The 25,251-nt window shown below is 39.4% G+C and overlaps 1 protein-coding gene and 1 long non-coding RNA gene across 7 annotated transcripts in view; one reads left to right on the top strand and one right to left on the bottom strand.

Moving 5' to 3' along the window:
- LOC131988076 (uncharacterized) overlaps positions 1-16,153 on the top strand; it is a 60,952-nt gene extending 44,799 nt beyond the window's left edge. Inside the window, exon 4 of the long non-coding RNA XR_009395852.1 lies at positions 15,692-16,153. This is a non-coding gene — a long non-coding RNA (uncharacterized LOC131988076). The remainder of the gene's footprint in view (positions 1-15,691) is intronic.
- Positions 8,702-25,251, bottom strand: part of smoc1 (SPARC related modular calcium binding 1) — a 58,466-nt gene continuing 41,916 nt past the window's right edge. For 4 of the 6 annotated variants that reach the window (XM_059353077.1, XM_059353076.1, XM_059353075.1 and 1 more), the window contains 5 exons: positions 24,293-24,375; positions 19,801-19,906; positions 18,647-18,891; positions 16,705-16,738; positions 8,702-10,121 (listed from right to left, as the gene is read on the bottom strand). In XM_059353077.1, the coding sequence (XP_059209060.1) occupies positions 10,082-10,121; positions 16,705-16,738; positions 18,647-18,891; positions 19,801-19,906; positions 24,293-24,375 (508 nt within the window). In that variant the 3' untranslated portion in view covers positions 8,702-10,081. Of the gene's footprint in view, positions 10,122-16,684; positions 16,739-18,646; positions 18,892-19,800; positions 19,907-24,292; positions 24,376-25,251 lie in introns of all 6 variants that reach the window. The other 2 variants (XM_059353074.1, XM_059353073.1) reach the window with 2 other exon arrangements.

Genomic DNA, 25,251 nt, shown 5'->3' on the forward strand with positions numbered 1-25,251 from the left:
AGTTCTTAAGGAAATTAAAACAACTTGGATAATTGTCAACAGCAGCATACTAAATTGTACATTGTGGGTCAATGTAATTAGCTGACTTAAGCAGAGACACTATGTGGTGCTTTCAAAGATAGTGTAAGGCAACACCCATCACACAATGCTGTCACAATTTAGAGCCTCACAGATTTAACAGGCAGCACCAGGATGAAGTAGTTATAATATTAACTTTATTTATATAGCATACTTTAAAAACAGGGTTACAAAGTGATATATACACATTCATTAAACAAATCACATCAAATACAAAAAATAGGTTAATACAAAACAGTAAGTTTATAAAAATTAGTTTTTAGTAATGATTTAAAAGAGCTCACAGAGGTTGCAAGATGAATTTCAACAGAGTTTTGCAAGCACGAATTCTGAGTCTAGAGTCTAGAGTCATGGAAAAAATTATTAGACAGCCCTTGTTTTCTTCAATTTCTTGTTCATTTTGATGCCTGGTAAAACTAAAGGTAGATTTGTTTGGACAAATATAATGATAACAACAAAAATAGCTGATAAGAGTTTAATTTAAGATAACCATGGAAAATATCTAGATATCAGCTCTTAAATTAAACTCTTCTCAGCTATTTTTGTTGTTATCATTATATTTGATGTACCTTAAGTTGTACCAGGCAATTAAAATGAACAAGAAAATGAAGAAATAGTAATAATTTTTTCCATGACTGTAAATTGAGGGCCCTCGAGCAAAGTGAGATTGTGTGCAGGCAGATAGGGGCATAAAAGTTCACGGATTAACTGTATGTCAGTGTGAGGATGCTAGAATGGAGGTCTGGGATCTCTTCTGTTGATTCATTGCAGCACAGGTGGTTCTGTGTCCTGGTATAATCTGCTTTTCATCACCTCCAGGCCTCAGGGCCCACTTTATTTGTACATATTTCATGTAGATAAAAGTGAGAGAAGCTTTTCCAGTCTTTTCCATATTTTATATATACATATTTAGAATCTGTCCTCCTCCTTCCATCCTAATATTTGCCTAAAATGCTCCCTGTCCGCCCAAAGCTCTAGATGTATCATTTTCCAACATCTGTCAGTCTGTCCTAGAGCTGTGACAGAAGCATGCACATATCAGAGTAATCCCAAAACCAGACTGATCCTGATCAAAGAGATCACATGAGGGGGAGCGGTGGAGCATTAATGGCTAAAGCCGTCTTGGCCTGGTGTGTTTTTTTTTTAATGTTTGTATAATCTCATAATTCATGTTCATTATAGTAGGGGTGATTATCTGTTCTTAAATTTGTGCTTGCATGTGTTCGCGTGCAAATTTGTGCATGGGCCTGTGGGTGTTTTGTGTTTGCTATAATTTAATAGTGTATCCATATATTCTATGTGGGTACTACGTCATCTTCCCTGTATTTCCCCCATATGAAGTAATAGAGGACTTAAAATCGCACTCACGTTAAAAAATCTCATTACCTCAGTTTTATGGTTTTCATGCTTTAAATTCAGCTGATGAAATGCATCGTCTTAATTGGCATATTTTGTGCTTTTTGTTCATTTCTTCACATGGATCAGTGGAGTTTAATCTAACCCAGTCTTATCAAATGACATAAGACTTGTTTCCATGCTAGTATGTGCAAACACAGCTTTATGTATAGGCTACATGTGTGCACATGAGGCATTACCACAAGTAAAATATAGGTTATTATGTGACTCTGCAAAATGAAATCATGTACATACACACCTGCCTCTTGAAACAAACCTAAATGGGCAGTAACTGCTTTTTGCTGCTGCATTGCACGAGCCAAATTAATAAAGGTGGAGGAGAAAGATGAATCATAATGTTGGGTGAGGGAACATTCCCCGGCCTCACCACAAACCACATCATTTGTGCATGAAAATAATCTTTTAATCATGAAACATAAGTGAAATATGTACAAATGAATACTAAGTGGGCCCTGAGGCCATGAGGTGATGAAAAGCAGATAATACCAATCCACAGAAAAACCTGTGCTGCACTGACTCATATATGAAATTCTTTTGTTGAGAAAACCTCCCATAAAACTGTGTACTATATAACACACCTAGTTTGATATTTCAAATCTTTATTTCTTGTTAATGTTGTAAAATATTAATAGTTACTTTCCAAACTGTTGATAGATATAACTTTGAGATATTGTTCTGTACTTTGTTTACCTTTTCTGATTTTCAGGCCTTAGTTTTCTTGAAGGTGGTTTATAATCACAATATATTTTACATTCAACATTTTAGAGTGGCCTTTTATTGTAGCCAGCCTAAGGCACACCTGTGCAATAATCTGACTGTCTAGTCAGCATCTTGATATGCCATACCTGTGAGGTGGGATGGATTATCTCTGCAAAGGAGAAGTGCTCACTATCACAGATTTAGACAGATTTGTGAACAATATTTGAGAGAAATGGTTATTTTTGAGTATGTAGAAAAAGTTTTAGCTTAGCTCTTCAGCTCATGAAAAATGGGAGCAAAAACAAAAGTGTTGCATTTATATTTTTGTTCAGTGTAATTATTTCTAGCGGTATGACGTTGCAGATTGGACAATGCACATTTAAGTTACCAGAACTTACTGTTTCATTGCAAAATGGGCAAAAAGGTTGCATATTTTTAACCACTTCAGTCTTAAAGATTGTACCGACCAAATTTAAAGTTGATCTCAGGTTGAATCTTCTAGAGTTTGTTAAAGTTCAGTGGCTGGAAAAGATGTGAAACTCTTTAAGAGAATTAAGAATTAAGTTTTGGGATGTTACATGTGCCTACCATCTTTTGTACAGCTGGGTGAAACGTACCTTGAGGGCTTCTTTGTTGAAGTTGTGTAGGTGGGAGCTATCAAGTAAAAACAAGATCGAAGAAAAAGTTTCATAACTGTTCAAGGACCTTTAGCTCTCAGAAATGCAATTACTTTGCATAAATAATAATTCCCTGAATTATAAAAGGGTCCTCACACCGCAAAATGTTCCCTGTTTTTCAAATTCTCTGATTTTATTGAAGCAATCTAGGATTTAGTACTGAATGTACTTGTCCTTTGCTTAATTTAATTCTTACTTTGTGATTGAAATCTATCCACAAAACCACTCTGATGTAACAGAACTATATTTAACCCAAATCTGTCGCACAGTAGAGTATGAGCACAAAAAAAGAGGAAAGTATAATTAGCGTTAGGGGGTAAAATGCGCCGTCCACCTGCAAGCTCTGTTCCTGCAGCTGAGTTCTCAATCAGCGTGTGGATACGCCTGTCTGGAACATGACCTCTGACCCCTGAGCCCTGGCCTCCTGGCAGGCAACCCCCTGACCCTTTGCAGGCTCAGGCTGCTGGGCAGGTGCTGCTGCAGGAACAGAGGGCATCAGGCACAAATGGTGAGCAGAGTGCACCATAATCCCCCCACAGCTAATGTTTAGCTATCAAACAGGCTAATAGCCCTCCCTAATTACCTGTAATGGTGTTTGATCTGTTTCTAAATGTTTCAATGCACTGAAAGGAGGAAAAAAACTGCACAGAATTACTCATCACTGCCAAAACATGTGGGAAATGTAAAATAATAGGTCATTGTATACTGTGTACGGTATTAAAGAAACTGTATAGATTTACTTTTCCAGGTGTTATTAGGTAACTTATTTAATGTGTCTCTTCCTGTCTTATGATAGGAAGTTTCTGGGCTCTAATTAAGCAACTCCTGCATGGACAGAAATCCTATATTTCTCCATGTTGATAGTTGTAATTTTTAGTAAAAATATCCTCTGTATTGTGAGACATGCTGGATTTGCACAATTTTATTTGTTCTGTTTTTTTTACAAGCTACAGTAAGATGTTTTTTAGGATTCAAACCTGTTAATGATAGTTTGAATACTCACACATTGGGTTGGTGATCACACTGTAAATACGAGCTATAAACTTCCTGAAACAACATCATGCAGCACCTGTATTGCCCACACGTCACTTTCAAACCCCCCAAATTCCTGTCCTCACCTATGAAACCCCTTTGGCAACCCGCCTACCCTCCACCCCACCTTCAACAAAGGAGAAAACACACACTCTCTAAAACACACACACACGCACATACATCCCTAAGCAGCTGCGTCATTACAAAAACTCTTTTGAACTTCACACTGGAAGTCAAATGCCACATGTGTCAGTACAAGACAGATGTACTGCAGCTGCCTCTTGGCTCCAATTTCATCTGTGATACAACCCTCCCCGCCCGCTCTGCCTCCCCCATTTCCAAACCACCCCCATCACCAGCGACCTCACCCCGAAGCCCTCCAACTCCCATCATGCACTGACAACATCCACACCTTTGAAGTCTCATCACTAAATCAGAGAATGTGATCAACAGGCCAAACAGAGTGCATCTTTGTAGTCAAGTTTTATCAATCAAAAAATGTTTGAAAATGAGTCCTAATCATATATATAGCAAAGAAATGGTCAACCTTGAGCTACTTATAAAATTGATACATCACCTGCCAATTTTTTGTCAGCTTTTATGCAGACTTAAAACAAATGATGCAGTTGAGTCCCCATTAAAGTTAGAAAAATGCAACTTTTCTTTGAAAATATTTATTGCCAGTTCATGGAATTCAATTGGCTTGGCTGATTCTGTGCAGTATGTGTGTGCATACCTGGCAAACAGAGTTCAATATGTGAACTTGCAGTCTGCAGTAAGCCAACATCACCTTTAGGGGTCAGTGTTGAACTCCTCCTTCTTTCCCAGAGAGCTTGTTCTCTACTTCAGCTCTAAATGCTGTTTTACTTCACAATACAGAGTCTAAACTGAGCATAGTTTAAATAGAGGTGGTGCAATGGTATCAGGATCAGTTTGTATTATTGTTGCTTTTATCGTTGTGTTTTTCTGGCATGTTTGTACAAGAAATATACCATTAGAGAGTAGCTATGATGGTAATTCAAGAAATAGAAAACCATCTGATCCTGTTTTAGAATTTTTATGCTTTTGCAACTACTTAAACTTGAGTCAAAACAGGTGGACTAGACTGGATACAAAGTGGTGCACATTTATTCTCTTCTTATGCTCCTGCAAAAGAGAAGTGACAGCTATATCCAATATTTTGGTGCTCTGGGAACCAAATTTATCTCTGTAGTGTGTCTTAAAAAAGGCATTTGCTAACAAATGGCTAAATTAGACTGGAGAGGTTGTCGGAGGGCTTTCAGCTAAGTGTTACTGATGTTGAAGTCATGTAAGGGACGGTGATGTGGTTTGTTTATAGCCTAACATTAGCCTTTTACCTCTGGTGATTGCATTGACGCTTCAAAAAACATAACAGTGATGAACAAAATGTGTAAGTAATATAATCTGTTTATCACAGAGCATTTTTTCTGCAGTGATCCAAAATTATGCTTTTTCGGGCCTGCAAAACTTCGCCCCTGCAGTACTCTATAGAGCTTTTTTATAATTTTTGTGGTAAAAAAAAACAACACTATGAGAGTGAACCAAAATGTTAAAGTTGCAGGCCAGACAGCATAACAGTGAGCTGAAACTCAATATAGCGCTTTATACATTTCAGGGGACACCTTCCACATTGTTTGTCATGATTAATATTCAAATATTGATTATTGCTGCTTTAAGTAGAAAATAACTGGTATGTTAGCGTTTCAGTTATCCTGAATGTAAGGCAACTACAGACCTTTTTCTCATTATGGCCGCTTAAAATTTATGTCTCAGTTCAGGTGGGAAAAAACACAAACTACCCAGAAAAGTGATACAACCCAGGTGTAAGCCACTGCTGTGTGCCAAGATGCACTTCATAAAGTCTGCCAGCGTTGGTTCCCCTCTAAAGAAAACAGCCCTTTTTTTCTTTTTGGTCCTTTCTATTGTTTAGTCTTGTACGAGTCTATTGTGACACAGGCTCAAATGACTCAAGAAAATAAGGTCTATGTTAAAGTGGAAAAGCATTTTTTTGTTTTCATTGCTTAGCCAAACAGCTGCACCTCAAGCCACATAATTTACATCAACCACGTTTACCCAAAGACAACACGTCTCGGTGTTTTGTCTTCCAACCGATCTCATTTCTTCAGCTATGAATAAGAAATATTGTCAAAACACATTGAGATGGTCTTGACAAGCCTGTTGGGGCTCTGCAATGGAAAGGTTACCGGTGAGCAGCAAGACGATTTTGGCTTCTCCTTGTCAGACTGACAGTCATCTGTAAGCCTCCTTCGCTAGACGTCCCCCATCATGATTAGCAATGATTACTAGCCTGTTAGGTTGTTTTAGATCTCTCTTGTGATCTGCAGCTCCGCGGCGTCTGGAAGCACTTCAGCAGACACACAAGCCCAGTGTTCAGACCTGGACTGAAGCAGGCACTCAGGAGAGACTGAACAGCCGTCTAAGAGAAAAGGGGTTTTTTTTCTCTTTCTTGGCATAAATATCCAGTTCAAATTAGACGAGACTGGACTTGTGATTGTAGTGGATTAAGCACCACATAGATAATGTATACATACTTGACCATGCCTAGTGATGAGAGGAGTCATAAAACACAAGCTGACTTGGTCAAATAACCCCCACCACAGATCAAATAAACAGTGCTCAGAGCTTATAACATACAGTCCGGTCTAAGCATTTCAGTTTTGTGAATTAGCTACTGTAATAGCCAAATGTTTGACATGATGTAAAACCAGAGAAAAGTATATATTTCTTTACAATAAGTCAGAATGACAGTGAAGTAAGTGAACACCCATACACCCCACAATGAAATTTAGTAAAACAAACAAACAAATAAAGGTTATTGTACATATTTACAATGGGAGCCTCTCTTGTCTCATGTTCATGAGCCACTGCAGTGACTCTTGGGAATATGCTAACAAATACACAACTCAAAACAAATACACATTCAGACCACAATTGCAAACTCCGGATTCTCCAATTTTGAAACTCGATTGTTTCCAAATGTGAGGAAGAAATTTTATTTACATTCCAAAAAAGTTGTTCATAAGGTCTTTTTCTAGTGTTTTTCCTCTCTGCTCTGTCATTTTCCTCTTCATCGGACACTCTAGGGGGGGATTTAAAATTACTTACTGCATTGTCTTACACAAGGTGGCAACTCTCCAAATATGTGTGGTGTGAAGTGTTTCACAGAGAAGGGAGTGACATTAACTGTTGGAGGACAGACAATAAATGTGTTTACAAACAAAATGTACCCTGATATTACTGGGGAGACTCAAATATTTACTTTAGGTGCCGGCATTTGTAAATGCCACATCTTGTTTACAATAACTTTGATGAACGTGAATATGACAGCTGAAATTAGCTGATATTAACGGGATAGTGAGCCATGTAAACAGCTTACTTCATTTACTGGTTGGGTTTAGTCATCTGTGCCACCGCTTTTTCCTGGTTCTAATAAAAAATATTTAAGTCATTCTCTGGACTGTAATCTGTTTTGGAAAATAACATCCCCACCAGGGGGTCTATGTCAGAGATTTGTTGAGGTTGTTGTAATTTGTAAAGGCAGCCAGTAGAGCCTGATGAACTTATGATCATCAAACACAAATTATAAAAACATGCAGAATTCACCATTAACAAACTGGAAATACTCTTTAGCTGTTTTTCAGGTTTGATTGTGTAGAAAATGAATACGAACATAAAATTAACTTGACATAAAATTACACATAAAACAACAGAGTGACACAAGATGTGTAAACCAATGGCCTTCTTTGTGGTTTGAACTTAAAGCTGCATTAATCAATAATTTTTTACATATCACCACTAGGGCTGGGCGATATATCGATATAAAAAATATATCAATATATTTTTAATTGTGATATGGAATTATTCCATATCGCATATATCGATATAGTTAAAAAACGTCTTTCCTTATATATAAATGCTTTTTTTGCTTTTTTTATTTAAATGTGCATTTTATGGAGCTTTGATTAAAAAAAAAAAAAAAAAGGTACTCCTGTTGTTATACAGTATTTATGTTCACTTAAATAAACAGGTTCAATAAAACTACTTGTGACATGTCATATCTGACTTTGACTCTGACTGAACATTTGCTCTCACATAAAAATATCGGGATATATATCGTATATCGATATTCAGCCTAAATATATCGGGATATGACTTTTGGTCCATATTGCCCAGCCCTAATATATGGTTTATGTGAAATGGGTTTCTTGTACAGAAGAAGCCTCAGAGAATTATCACCCAACTCTGCTTCACTTTTTTTAGTTTCTCTTAACTGTTAACTACACCACAGTTTTTATGGCACATTTACCTTATAGTTTGGTTTTAGCACTCTCATCAAGTCATGATAAAACGACTATATGCTACCTGCTCAGCACAAAACACTGAACAGACAGAGTTTGCAACTAGCTGGTGAACACAGTCAAGCGTTTAGCCACTAAAGAACCAGATTTGTCTTACGAGTAGGTGGAGACCAAAACCGAACTAAAAGGAGAGCTCAATATTGGACTTTAGATGCTGCTCTGTGTTGGCTACATCTGTAATGAGGCATCTAATGTTAGCCATAAAACCATTCTGAGGCTGTAATATTTCAGGGATGTGTGTCTTAAACTTTCATTAATTAATGCAGCTTTAACATGTTCATTCTGCCACATTCATGTAGAAATGTTTAACCTGCTGTGTGCTTCAGTGTTAAGCTGCATTAGTATACTGCTAAAACTGTGTATGTACTGTACCAGTGTTGGGGGGAATGCATGACTCATATTACCTTTTGTTATTACTGACAGCTACACATTTTCAGTTCTCACAATCTGTTTCTATTCGCTCTTTGAAGTGTTTTTTTTTTTTTACTGAACTATAATTATTTTAATTTGTTAGCACAAACTTTATACGAAAGTAGAAAAACATTGAAAACATCAAGGCTTCCTGTGCAGACAACATGCTAATGACCGAACTACAAACTACATACAACATAATGTTCTTGCATTGGTTTTGGTTGCACAAAAAGTACACCTTTAAGTAACTGTGTGGTAAGCAAGTAAGTACTTACTTGCAGCTAGCTTTCCCCAACACTGGTATGTGCCAAACAAAAACCAGACATAACACATCTCAGACATTCTCCACGAAGATCTGATTCTTAAGCCAAAATGTTAATGTATCTAGAAAGCTCTGTACAGTGCAAGGGGATTCATTCAGCTAATTCTGTGCTGATAAATTAGACTTCATGGTCACAGTTTAATTCTTATTCATGCCGTTTACTTAAAGGTGGAGTCAGCGATTGTGGAGAGAGATTGCTGAAATATTAACTCCTCCGACAGTGCTCTTTTTTTTTTATTGTCTCTCTCGCTCCCACTGCCTTGGTCTTTATACATACAGGCCCTTTCCCTTGTCTTATGCACAAGCCAGCTATTGCTGATTGGCTGGAAAAGTGGTACAAACCACTTTGTTTATTTCCCATTTCCCGAGCTAGGCTGTGTATGCAATTTTGAAAAAAACACACACAACGGAAAGCTAACGGGTGGTAGGGGGATATTTGCTGAATTTGACAAAAAAAAAAGGATTAGAATCGCTGACTGCTCCTTTAATATTGCATGCTCACATATAATATTACACATTCGTTTAAATTGGTCTACATTGCCATAGGTCCTCCTTTTTAGTATCGAACATCATTTGGGCTGAATGTGGCTCACTGTAAGCTCCTGTTTAGGGAGAAACCACTGGCCTGTGTGCTCCTATATATAACAGGGGAAATGTAAGTTTAATTTATTAGCCACAAAATGTGTGTTAGTGCCTCTTCCTGTTATGTGAGGACAGAATGAATCACAACAGCAGACTAAAACACAAGGGGAAATGTGGTAACATACACATCTTCCAGTGGTGAGCCTGTCATCTTTTTACAAATATATTCTCATTCTTACCTAGACCTTTTTCAGTCACTTCAAGAGAAAATAAAACACACGTACAAACAGATAAAATGTCAAACATAGGGAGGAGAAAGTGCAAATATTTTGGCGCCGCTTCGTTTTCTTGTTCTTCTGTTCACTTTTTTGAAACTCAGGAACTTGGTAATTTTTCTGCTCCATCTTTCTCTTTCCTGTCAGCAAGCGTACAGATGCCTTCCCTCTGTGCCCTCTGCTCTCGTCTCAGCTTCGGGATCCTTCTCTTCTCACACCAGACGACCTACTGGGAACAGAAAGAAAGACAGACAAGAGAGGGGAAGAAGGGGGGAAAAAAAGGTATTCACTCATCTGTTTTAGTATCCGGCATGCAGATGCACTCGCACACAAGCTCTTGCGTGACAAGACAATGGCATCCTCCACAGACAGAAGCTTACTTAGACAGACAGAATAAGTCACACACAACATTTAAATTCTGTATGTAAAATGTAGTTTCATACAAAAGGTTTCTAAATGATGCATGTTGCGTTTTTGAGTGAGCACGTCAATCATTTTACTAAAGTTAAACCATTAAACAGACTCCAGTCAAGACTGTGATATTTTTGGTTTAGTTCAGCTAAGAACATAATATCTGTACTTTTTCCATTAATTCTTAAATGTTATTTGCCTCACGATAGTAACAAAAGTAAAGCCTGTTAAAAGTAGGATTAGATGCAGCAATGTGGCTTCTGTTATCTATTGTGTTTTACACGACTATTTTAAAATTCAATATGAAGCAAACAAGTTTGGACATTCCAGAAGCAAAACCGATGTTTCGCCACTTCATCACGCCACCGACTTCCCGAGGGAAGTTGGTGGCAGTCATGCAAGTTTGGGGCTTTTGTGGGTCTTCACAGCTAGATGTTGAGGTTTAATTTGTTGTTGTTTTCTGTAGTATACAGCAGTTTTTTTCAGAATTCTGCTCTTGAAGTCTTTGACTTTGCGGATGACCTAGTCCTCCTCTCACATACACATAAACATTGTCAAAAAAACACAGCTCTTTTCACACGAAATAGGAGTGGGGATAGTGTGAGTAAAACCAGTCATGCCCATCAACATCAATTCAACAACAAAATAGTCACGAGTCTTAGGCAACACTGATCATTTAAATATGTAGAAAGCACAGTTTACCACAATGGTGGTACAAGGTAAAGATAGATAAAGCATGCACATCTTTCATAAGAAACAAATATGGAAATCTAACCAATTCAGCACCATCAGCTATATTAAAGTTAGGTACTATCAACACTATTCTATGGTGCAGAATGCTGGAAAACAGCAGAACAGGACACTAGCAAACTTCCAGACATAATGCCTACAAAAGATCTTGCATATATTCCGGCCGCAGACCATCTCCAATAATAACTATCTCAAAATCACACAGCAAGACGACACACTCCATACTCAAGAGATGCAAGTCAACTTAGGTTGGCCAAAGTCCAAAGAGAAAAAGAAGAGAAGGGTGGCTCAAAATAACATGGCGCAGGATGATAGAAAGAGAACTCCACCACCACCACCAACAGACGGGGGAACCAGAAGGAAGTGGAAGGATTTATGCAAGAGAAGCTGATCTTCAGTCAGTGTCAGAGTCAGTCAGTGGTTCCAACTAAAGTTTGACTGCTAAGCAGCTGTACCTGACCTACACCCAAACGGACCTTACGTACCATCACATATGGTGGCGTTATGGCACAACCATAAGTTGTGTGTTGTGTTGCAACCATGCTGAAACTGCCTGGGACAGTCAGCATGCTGCACAAAAGATGGACTTCCCACTCATCAATCAGATGAGGGGGAGAGAGAAAAAGAAAAGAGAGGCCTGGGAGAGAAGGAGATGGGTAAAGAGCTTAGATTGCTTACAGATGGCTGTCAGACGGGAGCAGACGTCCTCCTGAGTCCCGTGAGAGCTCAGGCTGTGTGTGAATGTGTGTGTGTGTGGGTGTGTGTGTGTTTTTATGAACCCATTTGCATGTTTGTGCATTTAAAATGTGTTTGTGTGTATATGTGTCTTTATATCTATCTACAGTATGTTGTTTTATTTGTTTATTGTGCAGGTATGTGTACATGTAGTATGTGTCACTCTCTGAACGTGTGCGTGTGTGTCCGTGTGCATGTGTGTGTGTGTGTGTGTGTGTGTGAGCAGCCTGTGGGGGTGGGGAAATGCAGGTGCACTCTCTGTCAGTGCTGGTTATGTTCGCCATGAAATAGACGTCCAGCTGATTTCAGCTTCTGTAGTCTCAGACGAAGTCTTTGCCTCTCAGTCAAGTATTCTGTTCAAGCTTTAAAGCATCACAGTCCCTCCAACGCTCCATAAATCACAGATTACCTTCCATATGAGCGAGTCCCTCAGTGAATGCTTTCACCTATACTTTAAGTGTTTGAAATAAAATTTAATGGCCATCAATTTCTACCACAACTAGTTGAACCCAGTCCACTACCGTTAACATTTTTGTATAAATACATGTTGGTTTGTCTGTGAAACAAAACACGACACTGAATCAACTTGCATCCAACCGTTTCATAAAAGATTTTCTTTTCTTTCTATGGTGAACTATGTTTGTAATTTCTTTACTTTTACCCTCTCCAAGTGTGTTTTCATTTCATGAAAACACGGCTTTTATCGTCTAAATTGTTTTTTTCAGCGTTTGGTTGTACTAAGAGACACTTTAAGGAGCCGGCTTCATTTGAGTTATGGTTGCACACTCTTAGCTAACGCTAGTCCTAGCTAACACAGCCTCCTTCCAGCGCCTGATCGTTGCTGCATGTGCTGGTAAAAGAAAACCAAGATGGCGGACGCCAAAATGCCAAACTTGAGGCTTCAAAACCGTGGTCTACAAACCAATGGGTGACGACACTGTGACAACATCTCCTTCTTATATTCAGTCTAAAATTTTGACATACAAATCGATATCTCAGCCTGTATTAATACATTTCACATTAATCTTGACTGTAGTTATGTAGCTTGTTTGGTTTGATCGATACCATTGAATAAGAGGATTGACAAACCAACACAGGCATCATTGAGTCCTTGAGTCTGGCAAGCAGGATATGAAGAAAACATGGAGAATTATTTGACTGTTAAAATGTTTAAGCTCTAAGATTCAGACCAGCTGTTATTTGACTGCAGTTTGGCCTCTGTGGTGTTAATGGATTTTTAAGTAGCCTTCAACCAACAGTTTGCAACTCAGTAACAAGAACTGTAGTATTTTGTGCATTCGGTGTTATAAACCCCTTTACCTTGGCAGCATTAGTGGCATATTCTACCTGTGAAAATATGCAGCACAATATTTGCTGATTCCTCTTTCCAGTGAAGTCATGTTGTTCCTCTCTTTAGCTCAGATAAATGTCTCTGTTGTAAGGAGCTGAGCCACAGTAGTGCTGATGAATCGGCTTTGCAATTACCAGGCTCCAGAGCAGCGAATGCTCCTCTCCCTCCTCTCCTCAGTCACTGAGGACACTGTCTGTGCCATTAACAACACAAAGCTCGCTGGCCTCTCCCTGGACACCTTGGCCCCACTTGTGATAAAGAACTGAAAGCAGATCCTGTCTAGCGGTGAATCGCCTCGCCTCACCTGGGACCAGCCAATAAAGACACTTGGCTCAAGAGCTGGGAATCATGGTATACCTGTACATGGTGGCAACAGGGAGAAAAGGACCTGGCTAAGGAGGTGGATACACAGGCCGGAGTTTACCGTCAGCTAATGACATTCTGGTGAGGAGTTTGCTCCAAAATCCTTCTAACAGGAAGTAATCGTAATCAAAGCAATGCTTATCTAACTGTCACAGTCCGCTCTGTTGACCTGCGTTACCTTAACGCAGTACAGTGTGTCGAGCTGATGTCACAGTAATTAAAACACAAGTGGTGTGGAGTAATTGCTGTTGGCTCTGGGAGGACAGGGCTCTGAGCTCTCTAATGGTCCTGCAGCCTCGGTGCCAGGCCTGCCTCATAATGCCCTCCTTTCATTCCTGCCTAATGACAGACACAGCCAGGACAAACAGAAGAGGAAGGACGAGAGAGCAGGAAAGGAAGAGAGGAGTTTGACAGAAAACAGCAGACTGGACACACGAAGCATAACAGCATGTGCACAACTGATTGTGTTTGTCAATGCGAGCTTCACCTGCAGAACAGAGCACAAAGTCTTCATTACCTTGAATTCTTGAAGAAAACTTTGTTTTTCTGTCACGCCGCCACAGTAAACAAAGAATCAAAAAACAGAAAAAAGTCTTGGTAGAAGTTAATGGAGGCAGCGTTTAACAACAAAACTATATCAAAACATGCATTTACAAACGTTCACCCAACTTGTGCACTATAATTTCTATTCATTTCTCCTGTTGTATGCTCATTACTTACCACATGCATTTATTCCCAGTAGAACCTGTATTTAAAAAACAATTTGGCCACTACCGTCTCATGCTTTTGCAGGCATACTACTCTTCAGGAGTTGCAAGTGTGGGACAGTAGTGGCAACAGTGTTTTAAATATTAAGTGCCTGGGTAGTAGTAGCCATACACCTGAATAAAGGACACTTGGATTATACTGCACATGTTTTGTGAGTTTGTAAACAGATGTTTTGATATATATTTAAATGTGGCCTTCATTTACTTCAATTCAGGATTTTTCCTGTTTTCTTCAAGATTTCAAGGTAATATTGGGTGAGTAAAAACCAGCAATCTGATCCTCTGGCAACAAGGGCACTGGTTCATTAGGGTCCATAATTGAACCTTAATTTAAATGAATGACTTTTAGTCTATGTGTGAATTTGTGCTGTGACTGTAGTGCAAAAGCTCAACAAAGGCTGCTGCATCTTGCAAAGTCAAACTTCTGTAAGCACTCACAATGGATCCTCTAATATGTCATAATTGAGTGTGCCCATGTTTGGTGTGTGCATGCAAGCATTGGTACATACACACCCGCATGTGTTTGTACTTATGCAAAAGTATGTTTATGACTTTCTAAATAGATTTAAGACTTTTGAAAAGAACATCATGAACCAGGCTGTTGAATCCCATTGCAACAAGTTGAACAGTGAAACATTTTTGTGTTTTTGCTCATTACAGTGAAGGAGACATAACACTGAAGCCATCTTCAGTGTTATGTGTTCAGTGTTTTGGGCTATATAAATAAAATTGATTTGATTTGATTTGATCTGAACTACCAGGCCTGGTGCTAACCAATGCCCCGACTGTGAGGAGAGAAAATTTCTGCCCTGGCCTTCAGTTACATATCTGGGCTATAATGAGGATTCCAGTCTCTCCAGAGGGTGGATGCCACCCTCAGCAGTACTTCAGAACTAACACAAGGTATTCAGATGTTTTCCTTTTCAACGCGTTGAGAGCGTGGAGCCTCATACAGATGTGCCCCACTCTGCCCCACATGCTCACAATCCTTCACTAAAAAGCACGTACTGTAAACTGTAAATATGTCCAACAACAGTCCAGTGACGATCCAAAGCTGCGACAGAGCATGATAAGATTTAATGTCTGGCAAAGGCAGCTTGACTTAAAGGGATCCAGGCCATTGAGGCTCAGCTAGGCATACCTGAACACAATGGCCGTCTATCTTAGTCAAGGCAGAATGCTGCCATATGTTCTCACAGACTCCTGCTCCTTTCACGCAGGCTTCCTCCGTCTCTCCTTCTCTCTTTACATACCTCACTCTCTCCACAATCATCACTGGCTCAGAGTGCCTGAGTGGCAAAATAAAGAGCTGTATAAAGCTGTCAGGCCATTTACCTCCAGCTCTTATGCATGAAGGTGAGAGATTCGGTGACCACAGGGAAAACAACCGGCCGAGCCTCCTTCTCTGCTCTTCCAATACAGGGGCTGTTTATCCTGGCAGCAGGGCCCAGGGTCCGAGAGGCCTGACGTTATGCCCGCTCCGAGCCACTGTTCTCCAGGCGCAGCGGGCCGGTGCCAGCGTAAACACATGACATCAGCGCTATGTGGCGCTGAACCGACCCAGTGGCCAGAGTCAACAGCACCAACGGGACTAATAATTGCTTAATGGGGGGGATCCCGACGGCTCGAAAAAAGAGATGGAGAGGAGAAGGAGATGGAACCACTATAGGCAAAAAGGTATGATAATTCCTCTGTAGCGTTTGTTGGTTCTTGGTCATTTCAGAGTTTTTCAACCAATTTCTTGATGTCAGGTCAAATTGGAAACAAGACAAAGATGTCACAGAAATAATTTAAAGCCAAAATGCCAAACATGATCTGATTTCACTTGAAAATGTGAGGGTTTGCTGCTTTATGTATATATGATAATACATTTATTAAATATATTTTGGCTTTAGCAGATTATTTATTAAGCTTTTCACTTTTTTTACATTTAATTCACAAATTATTGATTATTGGCAAAATCTGCATATTATTTACTGAAATTAAATTTTTCAAGCCTATCAAAGTAATCTTAAGAGTTGTCTTCATTTTTTCAGGCCTGTCGATCAGAATAAAACCAAATGTCAATTCTGACATAATGGCCATAACTTTTCACCCACTGGAGACAAAATCTGACTCTTATTGAACCGCTCTTTGTTTTTCCAGCAGAACGCATGACAATACACCATCTCAGCCATGGACACACACACATTACATTACATATTCATACAGATACACAAGCACGTACAGCTCAGCATTAATTTCCTCACTTAAAGCTTTGCACGTAAATCAAACGCTGCTTTTTCAACAAGCTTTATCTACTCCAGACTGATCCGTCTCACCACAGAGCATGTTAATGTGTTACACAATAAGCAGGCTACAGAACTCAAAGCCAGAGGAAGCCAGAGTTAGTAAAAGCGTATTAGTTTGCCTTACTGAACAATTTTGTCCCTTGCCTTGTCCCTTGGTTGCCACTTGTCGTTGAACTACCTGCAAAGGAGAAACAATGAGGATGAAATATAATAGAGGTAGATGTCACTGAAAACTTGAAATATGCCACAAAATAAAACAGAAATATCGTCACCCTGTTAAAATAATCGCCTAACTCATTTTTTCAAGTTTTGCAGGAAACACAAAAAACTTCACCAAAAGTGTAACATATGACATTTATTGATCATTTCACTCAAAAAGGATGTAACAAAGAATGTCTATTGGCATAGTAATAACACTGTGTGTAAATTATGTAACTTAAGAGAAATAAATGACTTGGGCAATTTTTTTTTAAACATGCCTTTGTGACTTAAGCAAGATATGGTAACACTTTATTTTGAAGGTGTCTACTTAAGAGTGACACAAGCCTGTCAGAAACATGACATGACAAGTATCATGAGCATTAATGTTACTTTAAAGTGTCATTAATGTTCATGACACATCCCATGTCATGTTTATGACACGCTCATGTCACTCTTATGTAGACACCTTAGAGTAAAATGTTACCAATATTCGTGTCAACAATAAAACACTGATAAACTAAACTGATAACTAAACAATCTCCCTCTAGCTCTTCTTTGCTGGGTTCTTATCTGATGCCTATGAATGTGGCAAATTGTCAAAGAAGTGATGATCTTAAAGGGGTAAAATCACATGATCTGATCAACTGAGGATGTAGGCGATTTTTACCATAGGTGGCTGGCGTCATGAGGAGATGATTTAGGCAAAAAAACTATTTTGACAAAAAATTACTTACCCGATTATTTTAACAGTGTGACGATAAAATAAACTTCAAATGTAGCTGAGTATTTTTTATTATTATTATTATTTGTTTAAATCCTTTGCATCAGCACTGCTACATGCAAAAATTATTTTGTCACCTGCAACTTATCTTTAATGAATTGAAAGTTTACAATATTAATTATGTGTAAAATTTGTTTAACATCTGAGCATCTCCTAACTACTTAAAGCTTCATTTCTTTGGTTTTCTTACATTTGGACTGTAACTGGGAGCTGCTTTGACAGTAGTTAATTATCTCTAGAGAGTCCAGTCTGCAGTGACCAGCCCAGACAGTGACGAGGATTCACTAATACATTAGCCTAGTCTAAATATTCATCAGTGGGTGCTTAGTGACATAGTGCACCTTATTTAGACTGCCACCACATCTGTTTGTCACATGCATCACAGTTACTTCATCCTTCCTCTTGTTAAAACTGTGACATGATGAAAATATTAGGCAAAATCTAATTTACACTTTCACACTTTCTTAACAAAACCCAGCACCTCTTTTGTTCTCTTAAATTCTTAATTTGACATTTACAAGAGAATGTATTTGTTTTGTTTTTTCATTAATGCAGCGTGCCGAGGTGCAACTCTAACTAGTTCAGGGATGGGCAACTAGAGGCCTGGGGGCCGCATACGGCCCGCACCCTCACTTGAAGTGGCCCTCAGTACAACTACATGCATTTGAGCATGAAATCTTAAAAGCGTAGTGTAAAAATGCACAAAATGACTTCTTAAATTAATGTTGGTCTGCTGTTCTTGCACTGGGAAAAAATCACAGTAAGTGGTTATTTTTTATTTGCTTCAAACCTTTCGTATTCCTATTTATACTGTTATACATACATTTGAGCATGAAATATGTTAAGTTACTGCACTGTAAACATATTTAAAATTGCAGTTTCATCATATCTGGTTAAGTGCACGGTCCTATATGTGGCCCTGTGGGAGTGTCGATAAAAAATTGTGGCCCCCTGCAGCATTTAAGTTGCCCATCCCTGAACTAGCTGCTGAAGGAGACTCTATATGTAGATTTTCCCAGCATGCCTGAGGTTCATACCAGGGTCATGACCGTGGCAACCCGCTCTCAACTGTAAGCTTCTCCCCAGCTTGCCTTTGCCTCTTACCCTCTTTGCTGACGCCCAGGCAGCCTTTCAGCTCCTGCAGGGAGATGGCCCTGTCCTTATTCAGGTCACAGTAGTCGGTGAACTTGCGGGCGCATTTCTTGGGTTTGGCTTTCTTCTTCAGGTACCTCTTAAACGGCTTGAGCTCCTTCTTGTTGATGTCATGGCTGCCGTTGTTATCCAGCTGGGCGAAGTACCAGTGCACCACCCTCTCCTCTAAAGTGTGACTGGGATCAGGCTCAACAAACCTGGTATGGGTTAGAGGAACAGATGGAGAGAGAAAGCATGGATGTTTCACAACCTAGGATGATTTGCATGAAAGACAAAAAAAAAGTCTGAAGTGAACTGCTCAAAAAGTAAGAGAAAAAAAATGACTTTGGCCAATGACAGCACAGAGCCAGCGCACAACTGTAAACAAGGCAAAGTGAAATAGGAATGATGTTGGTACTTTGAGGTTGGAGTTGTGTTATGGGAACAACACCCAAGCCTTTTTGATGTTTCATTGCGGAATTATGAAAAAGAAATTAAACTTTTGTTTGTTTTCTTTTTTGATTTATGGCATTATCATTTTGAAATTGCTTGGAAAAAGATGATAACATCAATTCATAGTCCTGCATGACACACTGCTTTTTGACATGCCATCACTTGACTTAACTCAAGACAGATTGGTCAATTTTGTGGATTTCTAATAAAAACAAATCACAGCATCTTGTGCAAAAAAGATGTAAATCTTGATATTTCAGTCATTTTTCTATGACAGAAACTGACAACCTATTTTATCACGGCTTAGTTTTTAATAAAAAATCTTTTTAAATCAATTTTCTGCTTTGGTTTGCAGAATGGGGTGGACAGGGTGCTTTGACGTATGACATGTTATGGAACATAACGTATACGTGTCACTTTAATCCCAAATACCTTCAGTCCCATCAGTGTTTAAGTTCTAGCATTGATGGAACGGGAACACAAACCTCATCAGTGTCTTTGCCAAGATCTGTGCATTACATGTCATAGATAACATATTAGCATTCAGTTCAGAAAACCAGAGGGAGGGATCATGAGAAAAGCCAGAAGTGGTGGAAGTTTTCCATGAAGAATCAGCCATGAGGTATCCTGCTCAGGTACAATACTCTTGGGTTTTAGTACATGACACTACTTACCTCCCACCACCAGAGGGGGCTGGTGAATTTATGGCTTGCACCATGTCTGTGGTGAGGGCATCTAACAAGCTTGTAATGAATTCCACTTTCTTCCCCTCCGGGCAGCCTGGCACAAATCAAAGACAAAAATACACCAAAATTACCCACAAGTAATTTGAGTCATTACGGCACAGTGAAGCTGAAGTGCCTCTAAAGCCCCGACACCAGTGAACCAGTATGACAGATGTCAAACGGAAAACGGCTGTTGCACAGTAAAAGAAAGCCTGAAAACTTTCTCCACAGCTTGATGACAAACCAGGTGTATCTGCAAATTGGCTAATGTTCATAATTGCTGATGATTCACTATGAATATGTTTCGATAGTGACGAAATGCATAGTTTGGTTGTTTTGTAAGACCTCAGAAACAGCAGAGCTGAGGCACATGGCGAGAGGTGGAACAGAAGTGTGTGGTGATGAGAGAGTTTTGTTGAGCAGCGCAGACCTGTTAACTTTTATGACACAATTCTGAACACCTTGGTAGCTCTTTTTAATTGCCCAGATGTATGGCTTTAATAGCACGCTAAACCAGTGCAAATTTTTCCCTCCTAATTGTGTCTCTTAAAGGGAAACTTCAAACGCAGCTGCATAGTAAACTAATCTTCTCATTCTTTTTTTCTCACTCTCTCCCTCTCTCGTTCAAGCTTTCTTGGTCGATCCCCTCCTCCCCTACCTCGGAGCGTTCGTGGCTTCCTTGTTCTCTGCTCTGTTCATGTCTTTTCATTTCTTTTGTGCTGGCTCAGGGGGTTCTGTGGGCGGTGGTTCGCAGCCCGCCAGGTGAATCCAATTAGCATTTCCTACAACGTGACAAGCTTGGAGAAGCTCTGCCTTGCTGCGCCTTAATCCAAGTGTTAAATTGGAGTGTTATGAAGCGCAAACTGTTATGTTGTATGGTGTCTATGTGGCAAGGTGTCAAGGGCACAGTATGGTGCAGGACCTCTGGCAGTGTCCAACAGGCTCTGGGCCACTTGGATTAGATCTGAAAACACGTTAAAGCTGCACCAACAAGGTTAAAAATCATTAAATCAAAGCAATATTTAACTGTGCCACATCTTCACAGGCTGCATGTGTTTATAACCTTTGAGTAAGCAAGAGATTTTTTTTTTCTCTGTTTCTTCCACCTGAATTATTTTTAGCGCCTGCAAGACTTACAACCATCCATTTCACAAGAAAAGGCAAATATAGAGAAACTTCAGAATGATTAACCTCGTTTGTGATGTTTTAACACATGAATCACTTTACACAAAACATTTGTCAGGTTGGGAATCTCTAGATTTATTTCAACATGGTCTCACAGAAATCCGTGAAATAGCCACGGATTTCGCTTAACTCAAAATCCGTGGAATAGCCACAGAATCGCTCAAATTTCCGTGAAACTGACACGGATTTCGCTACAATGCAAGTTAATGACAGTCATATCCCGTGGCTATTCCAACATACAAAGTGATTATGTACATTCACTGAGTGAATATTTAGAAAATAAAACATATATTTCTCGCTAGAAATGTGATCAAAATCCATTTTTATGCAGAAACAAAGTCAAAATATTACTTTTTTCACTAAAAATGAGAGAACTGTCCGCCATGTTTTTTGTTCTGACCGCCGGAACCTTGAAAGTCACGTGACTTGGAACAAACCAATAGGAAGGCTTAGCAACAGTGAGCAATATTTTTGTCCAGATAAAGTTGGGTTCACCAACACTAGGGGCCCTATTTAAATGTGCATGCTGCACACCTTTAGAGTGACTACTTTAGAGAACTACTTTTGCTAGTGAAACGGCTCATAATCTGTGAGAAAAGGGTTGTATTACGTCTCTTTATTTATCATGGGTGTGTTTTGGATGCAACATGAATTAAACCTTATCAGAGTATCATTTCCAATTCCCTTTTAAAGCCACATGCACCTGGCACTTTGATATCCACACAGTGGATCCAGCAAATTGGACAAGCGAGCAGTTTTTTCTGAGGAAACCGACCTGCTCATGCAGGTTAAAGCATGTGAGCAGACAGTCTACAACTCCATTTGACTGCATAGCCAATGCACAGATAACCGGTGTATCTGTTTGTGTGACAAGCATAGCTAACACATGTTGTGAACTGGCCTATGTATGCGCATGTTGATAGTTGAATAATGGGTCCTTTAAATAGCAGAAAATACTAAACCATAACCCACTGACTTTAGACCAGGTTTTTGTTGGTCAGGCCTGCTGCCTCAAGATAGCAAAATGGCAACAATGAGCCTTACTGCACCTCAAGACCAACAGGACTATGGGCGCATAGACATGGCCGGAGACACAATGTTTACATTTAAAAATTTGCTTGCTTTGGGCGCTGGCTGTTTAAGATTATCGTTGCGTCGGTCTGAAACTAGAAATAAACATTGTGCTGCACTGTGCGACCGATGTAAGACGGGGTTCGGTCCTTTCTCTCTGGTAAAAACTGGTTTTGTCAACATTAAATCCCTGATATACCTAAACTGATATGAACACGGGAAGCAGGCGGACAGACGACACACACACACAATGTAACTGTTGCTATGTATCACTCCTGTGCAGTCAGGGAGTTTATAAGCCCAGCAGTCCACAGAAATAAGCAAAGGGTCAAATTTATGTCAATCAGACCATTCGTCCTTCGGAAACTAACTAAATGATATGTTGATAAACTAGATAAGATCAAACCATTCTCTACTCAACTATTCTCTAAGTTTTTTTTATATTTAAGTTTTGAACATAACACAGTTCCTGAACTGACTGAACTGGAAGATAACAGATCCCAGTCTTTAGTCTCAGGGGTAGAGCTCTTATCTGCTCCTCCTAACAGACCTGGTATTGTGTCACTTTGTGTACAGTGAGATCGAACCTGTAGCTGCATGCTGTTAATAGACTGCCCTCTCAAGCATTCTTGTCTCTTCTTGCCTTGATGTACATGAAATATTGTGCTTTGTTGTGGCGGTTCAGAACATCCCTCTACAGTACATAAAAATATCTCCACTCAGCACCCTGTGGTCTCCAACACCCCCAGCAGCCCCCCCACAGCCTCACCACCACACCCCGCAACACTCACACCTTCCATAAAACATGCCACACATCTGCTGCACAGTCAGGAGTCATGCTTGACTCTGTAAACTCACCAGATGGGGAGTTAAATAAGAGTTACAATGCAACCTTAAATGATGGGGAAACAGAGGGGCAACAAAAGTAAGTGAGCAGTAACAAGGGCAGAGGAGTCTGAGCCGAGGTTACGACCTCTGGTTTGGAACAAACTCTCTGATCTATGCTGCCAGGAAATCCAACCCTACAAAGTGTGGTTTAGTCGATTCTTGATCAAAACCCTATATCTGGCAGTTAATGTGAATGTGAAAAATAGTTTCCGAAGCCGTGAGCGACACTTCCATTATTGATCTTTCTCTAAACCCCTCCCTTAGACAACGATTGTCCAATCAGTAAAGGTAACTAAAAGCAGCTTTGACCTTCTTGTTGTAGCGCTGTGAGTGTGGAGCTTTACTAAGAGAGATACTCCAAATGTTCCAAAAACCAAAAATACAAGAGAAAAAGCAAAGAAGTAGATCAAGCACTGTGTTTTCAAGCCTAATGCCTAAAATCTTGACCTAGCATGAATACTAAGACCAAGGAAATGTTCTACTTCACATGTTTGTGTGGTTACAGGTTACAAGCCCCATTCACAGCTAGCACAACCACTGTGTATTATTAAACCATTGTGTGTACACTGGGCCTGGATGCTATCAGTGTTTTCAGAAACGTTGGCAGCTCTGTCCTGCTCTTCATTAGGTCTGGGGAAATTTACACTCCAGAAACTTCAGCCAAAATCATTATCTGAGATAGTGTTACGCATCAGGTGCTCCACATCTTAAAGGCCTTTTTGTTTTGTTGCCGTAAAAGTGAAACAAACAGATTGAAAATGTGGACAATAAAGCGTAAATCAAACCTGTGTTGCTCGTCCAAGTGTTTGTAAGACAAGCAGGGTTATTTTAGAATGAAGTGAAACAGTCTGATCTTCTCATACTATCATAAGATTTACTAACTCTACACAACGATACTAGCACGTTGCTTTATTTCCATGTTTTCTCCATGGATTTTCATTGTTTCAACCAACTCACAGAGCTAATGTTATCTTACGTAATCGATGGTCGCCAACTAGAAATGAGAAGCTTTTGTCTAAAAACTACAAAGAATTTAAATCTGCCCCAACATGTCTTTTTAAACTGCATGTGTTTTGTGAGAGCCATAGCCATAGGCAAATATCAATAATATCTAACTGCATTCGGTTTTCCACTTCTTGTTGTTATTATGGACATTTTTGAAGGCGTCCAAAGTGATTATTTAACCTTCCTCATTTGTTAAAAATACAGTTTGACACAAGACAATACATTTAATCCAAGATTGTTTCTGTTATCCCCAAAGACCCCAAAATGAATGGAACTAAAGTGAAAAGTAAACCTATCAGTTCTCTGCCTTGGAAGGGGTCTTCAGTGTCTGAGACACGAGATCGTGCAGCGCCGTCACACTCCGGCGTCTGGTACCTGTTACACAGAGAGGAGAGGACAGAGTATGGTATGAAAAACCTGAGACGTCAAAGGAGAAATTTGATTAGAAAAAAAAAAATCAAAGAAAGCCTTCAACTGAAGACAAAAACCCCCCAAAAAGATTTTCCTTTCAGCCCTCAGAAGAATCTGAAGTGGAGCTTAAAACCAGGAGACATTGTTGATGCAAAAAAAATCCCTTTGTCTGCCTTCGTTATGAAAACGAGCACTTTCCCTAATCTCTTCACTGCATGGGTTTGTACATTTTCATACTGTTCTGGCTTCTTAAAATTACAACCTATTGCTGTTTGGCTTCAATCTGTGTATTCACTATTGATCTTTAAAGAATTATTGAAAGTGATTACCCTTTCTTTTTTATAAACTCTTAATAGATAAATATCATTTGACGTGCACAATGCTTTGTTTCGGAGCCATAACAAACTGTTAGGCATTATGCGTGGCATGACTCGTTTTCTCCTGGCTATTGTATCAGTGCTTCTTGAATAGGATGGAAAATTGAGCATGTGTGTCTCATTTGGCCCATTTTTTTTCTTTCAAAGTAAAAGCAAGTTGTCATTCCTTTTTTCACAGTCTGCAGGGCCACTGATCCAAGAAGGGATGTCTGATGTATGACTCTGCACATTGCTGTCCAGAGGAAAAAAATTGGGACGAGTGACATGAGGTCTAGTCCAAAATACAATAAATTCTTATGTGAAGAAATAATCTCCTCAGGAGTGTCATTCACTGTCTCTGAAATACAGATGAGAATTCGGTCATCTGCATTTCAGAGATATTGAGACATCTGTTTGTGTAAGGGATTTTTTTTATTTTGGGATAGCTCTTAAATACAAATACAGTTTGGTCGATTGAAGCTAA

The sequence above is a fragment of the Centropristis striata genome, chromosome 16, assembly GCF_030273125.1.
Source record: "Centropristis striata isolate RG_2023a ecotype Rhode Island chromosome 16, C.striata_1.0, whole genome shotgun sequence".
NCBI classification, from domain to species: domain Eukaryota; kingdom Metazoa; phylum Chordata; class Actinopteri; order Perciformes; family Serranidae; genus Centropristis; species Centropristis striata.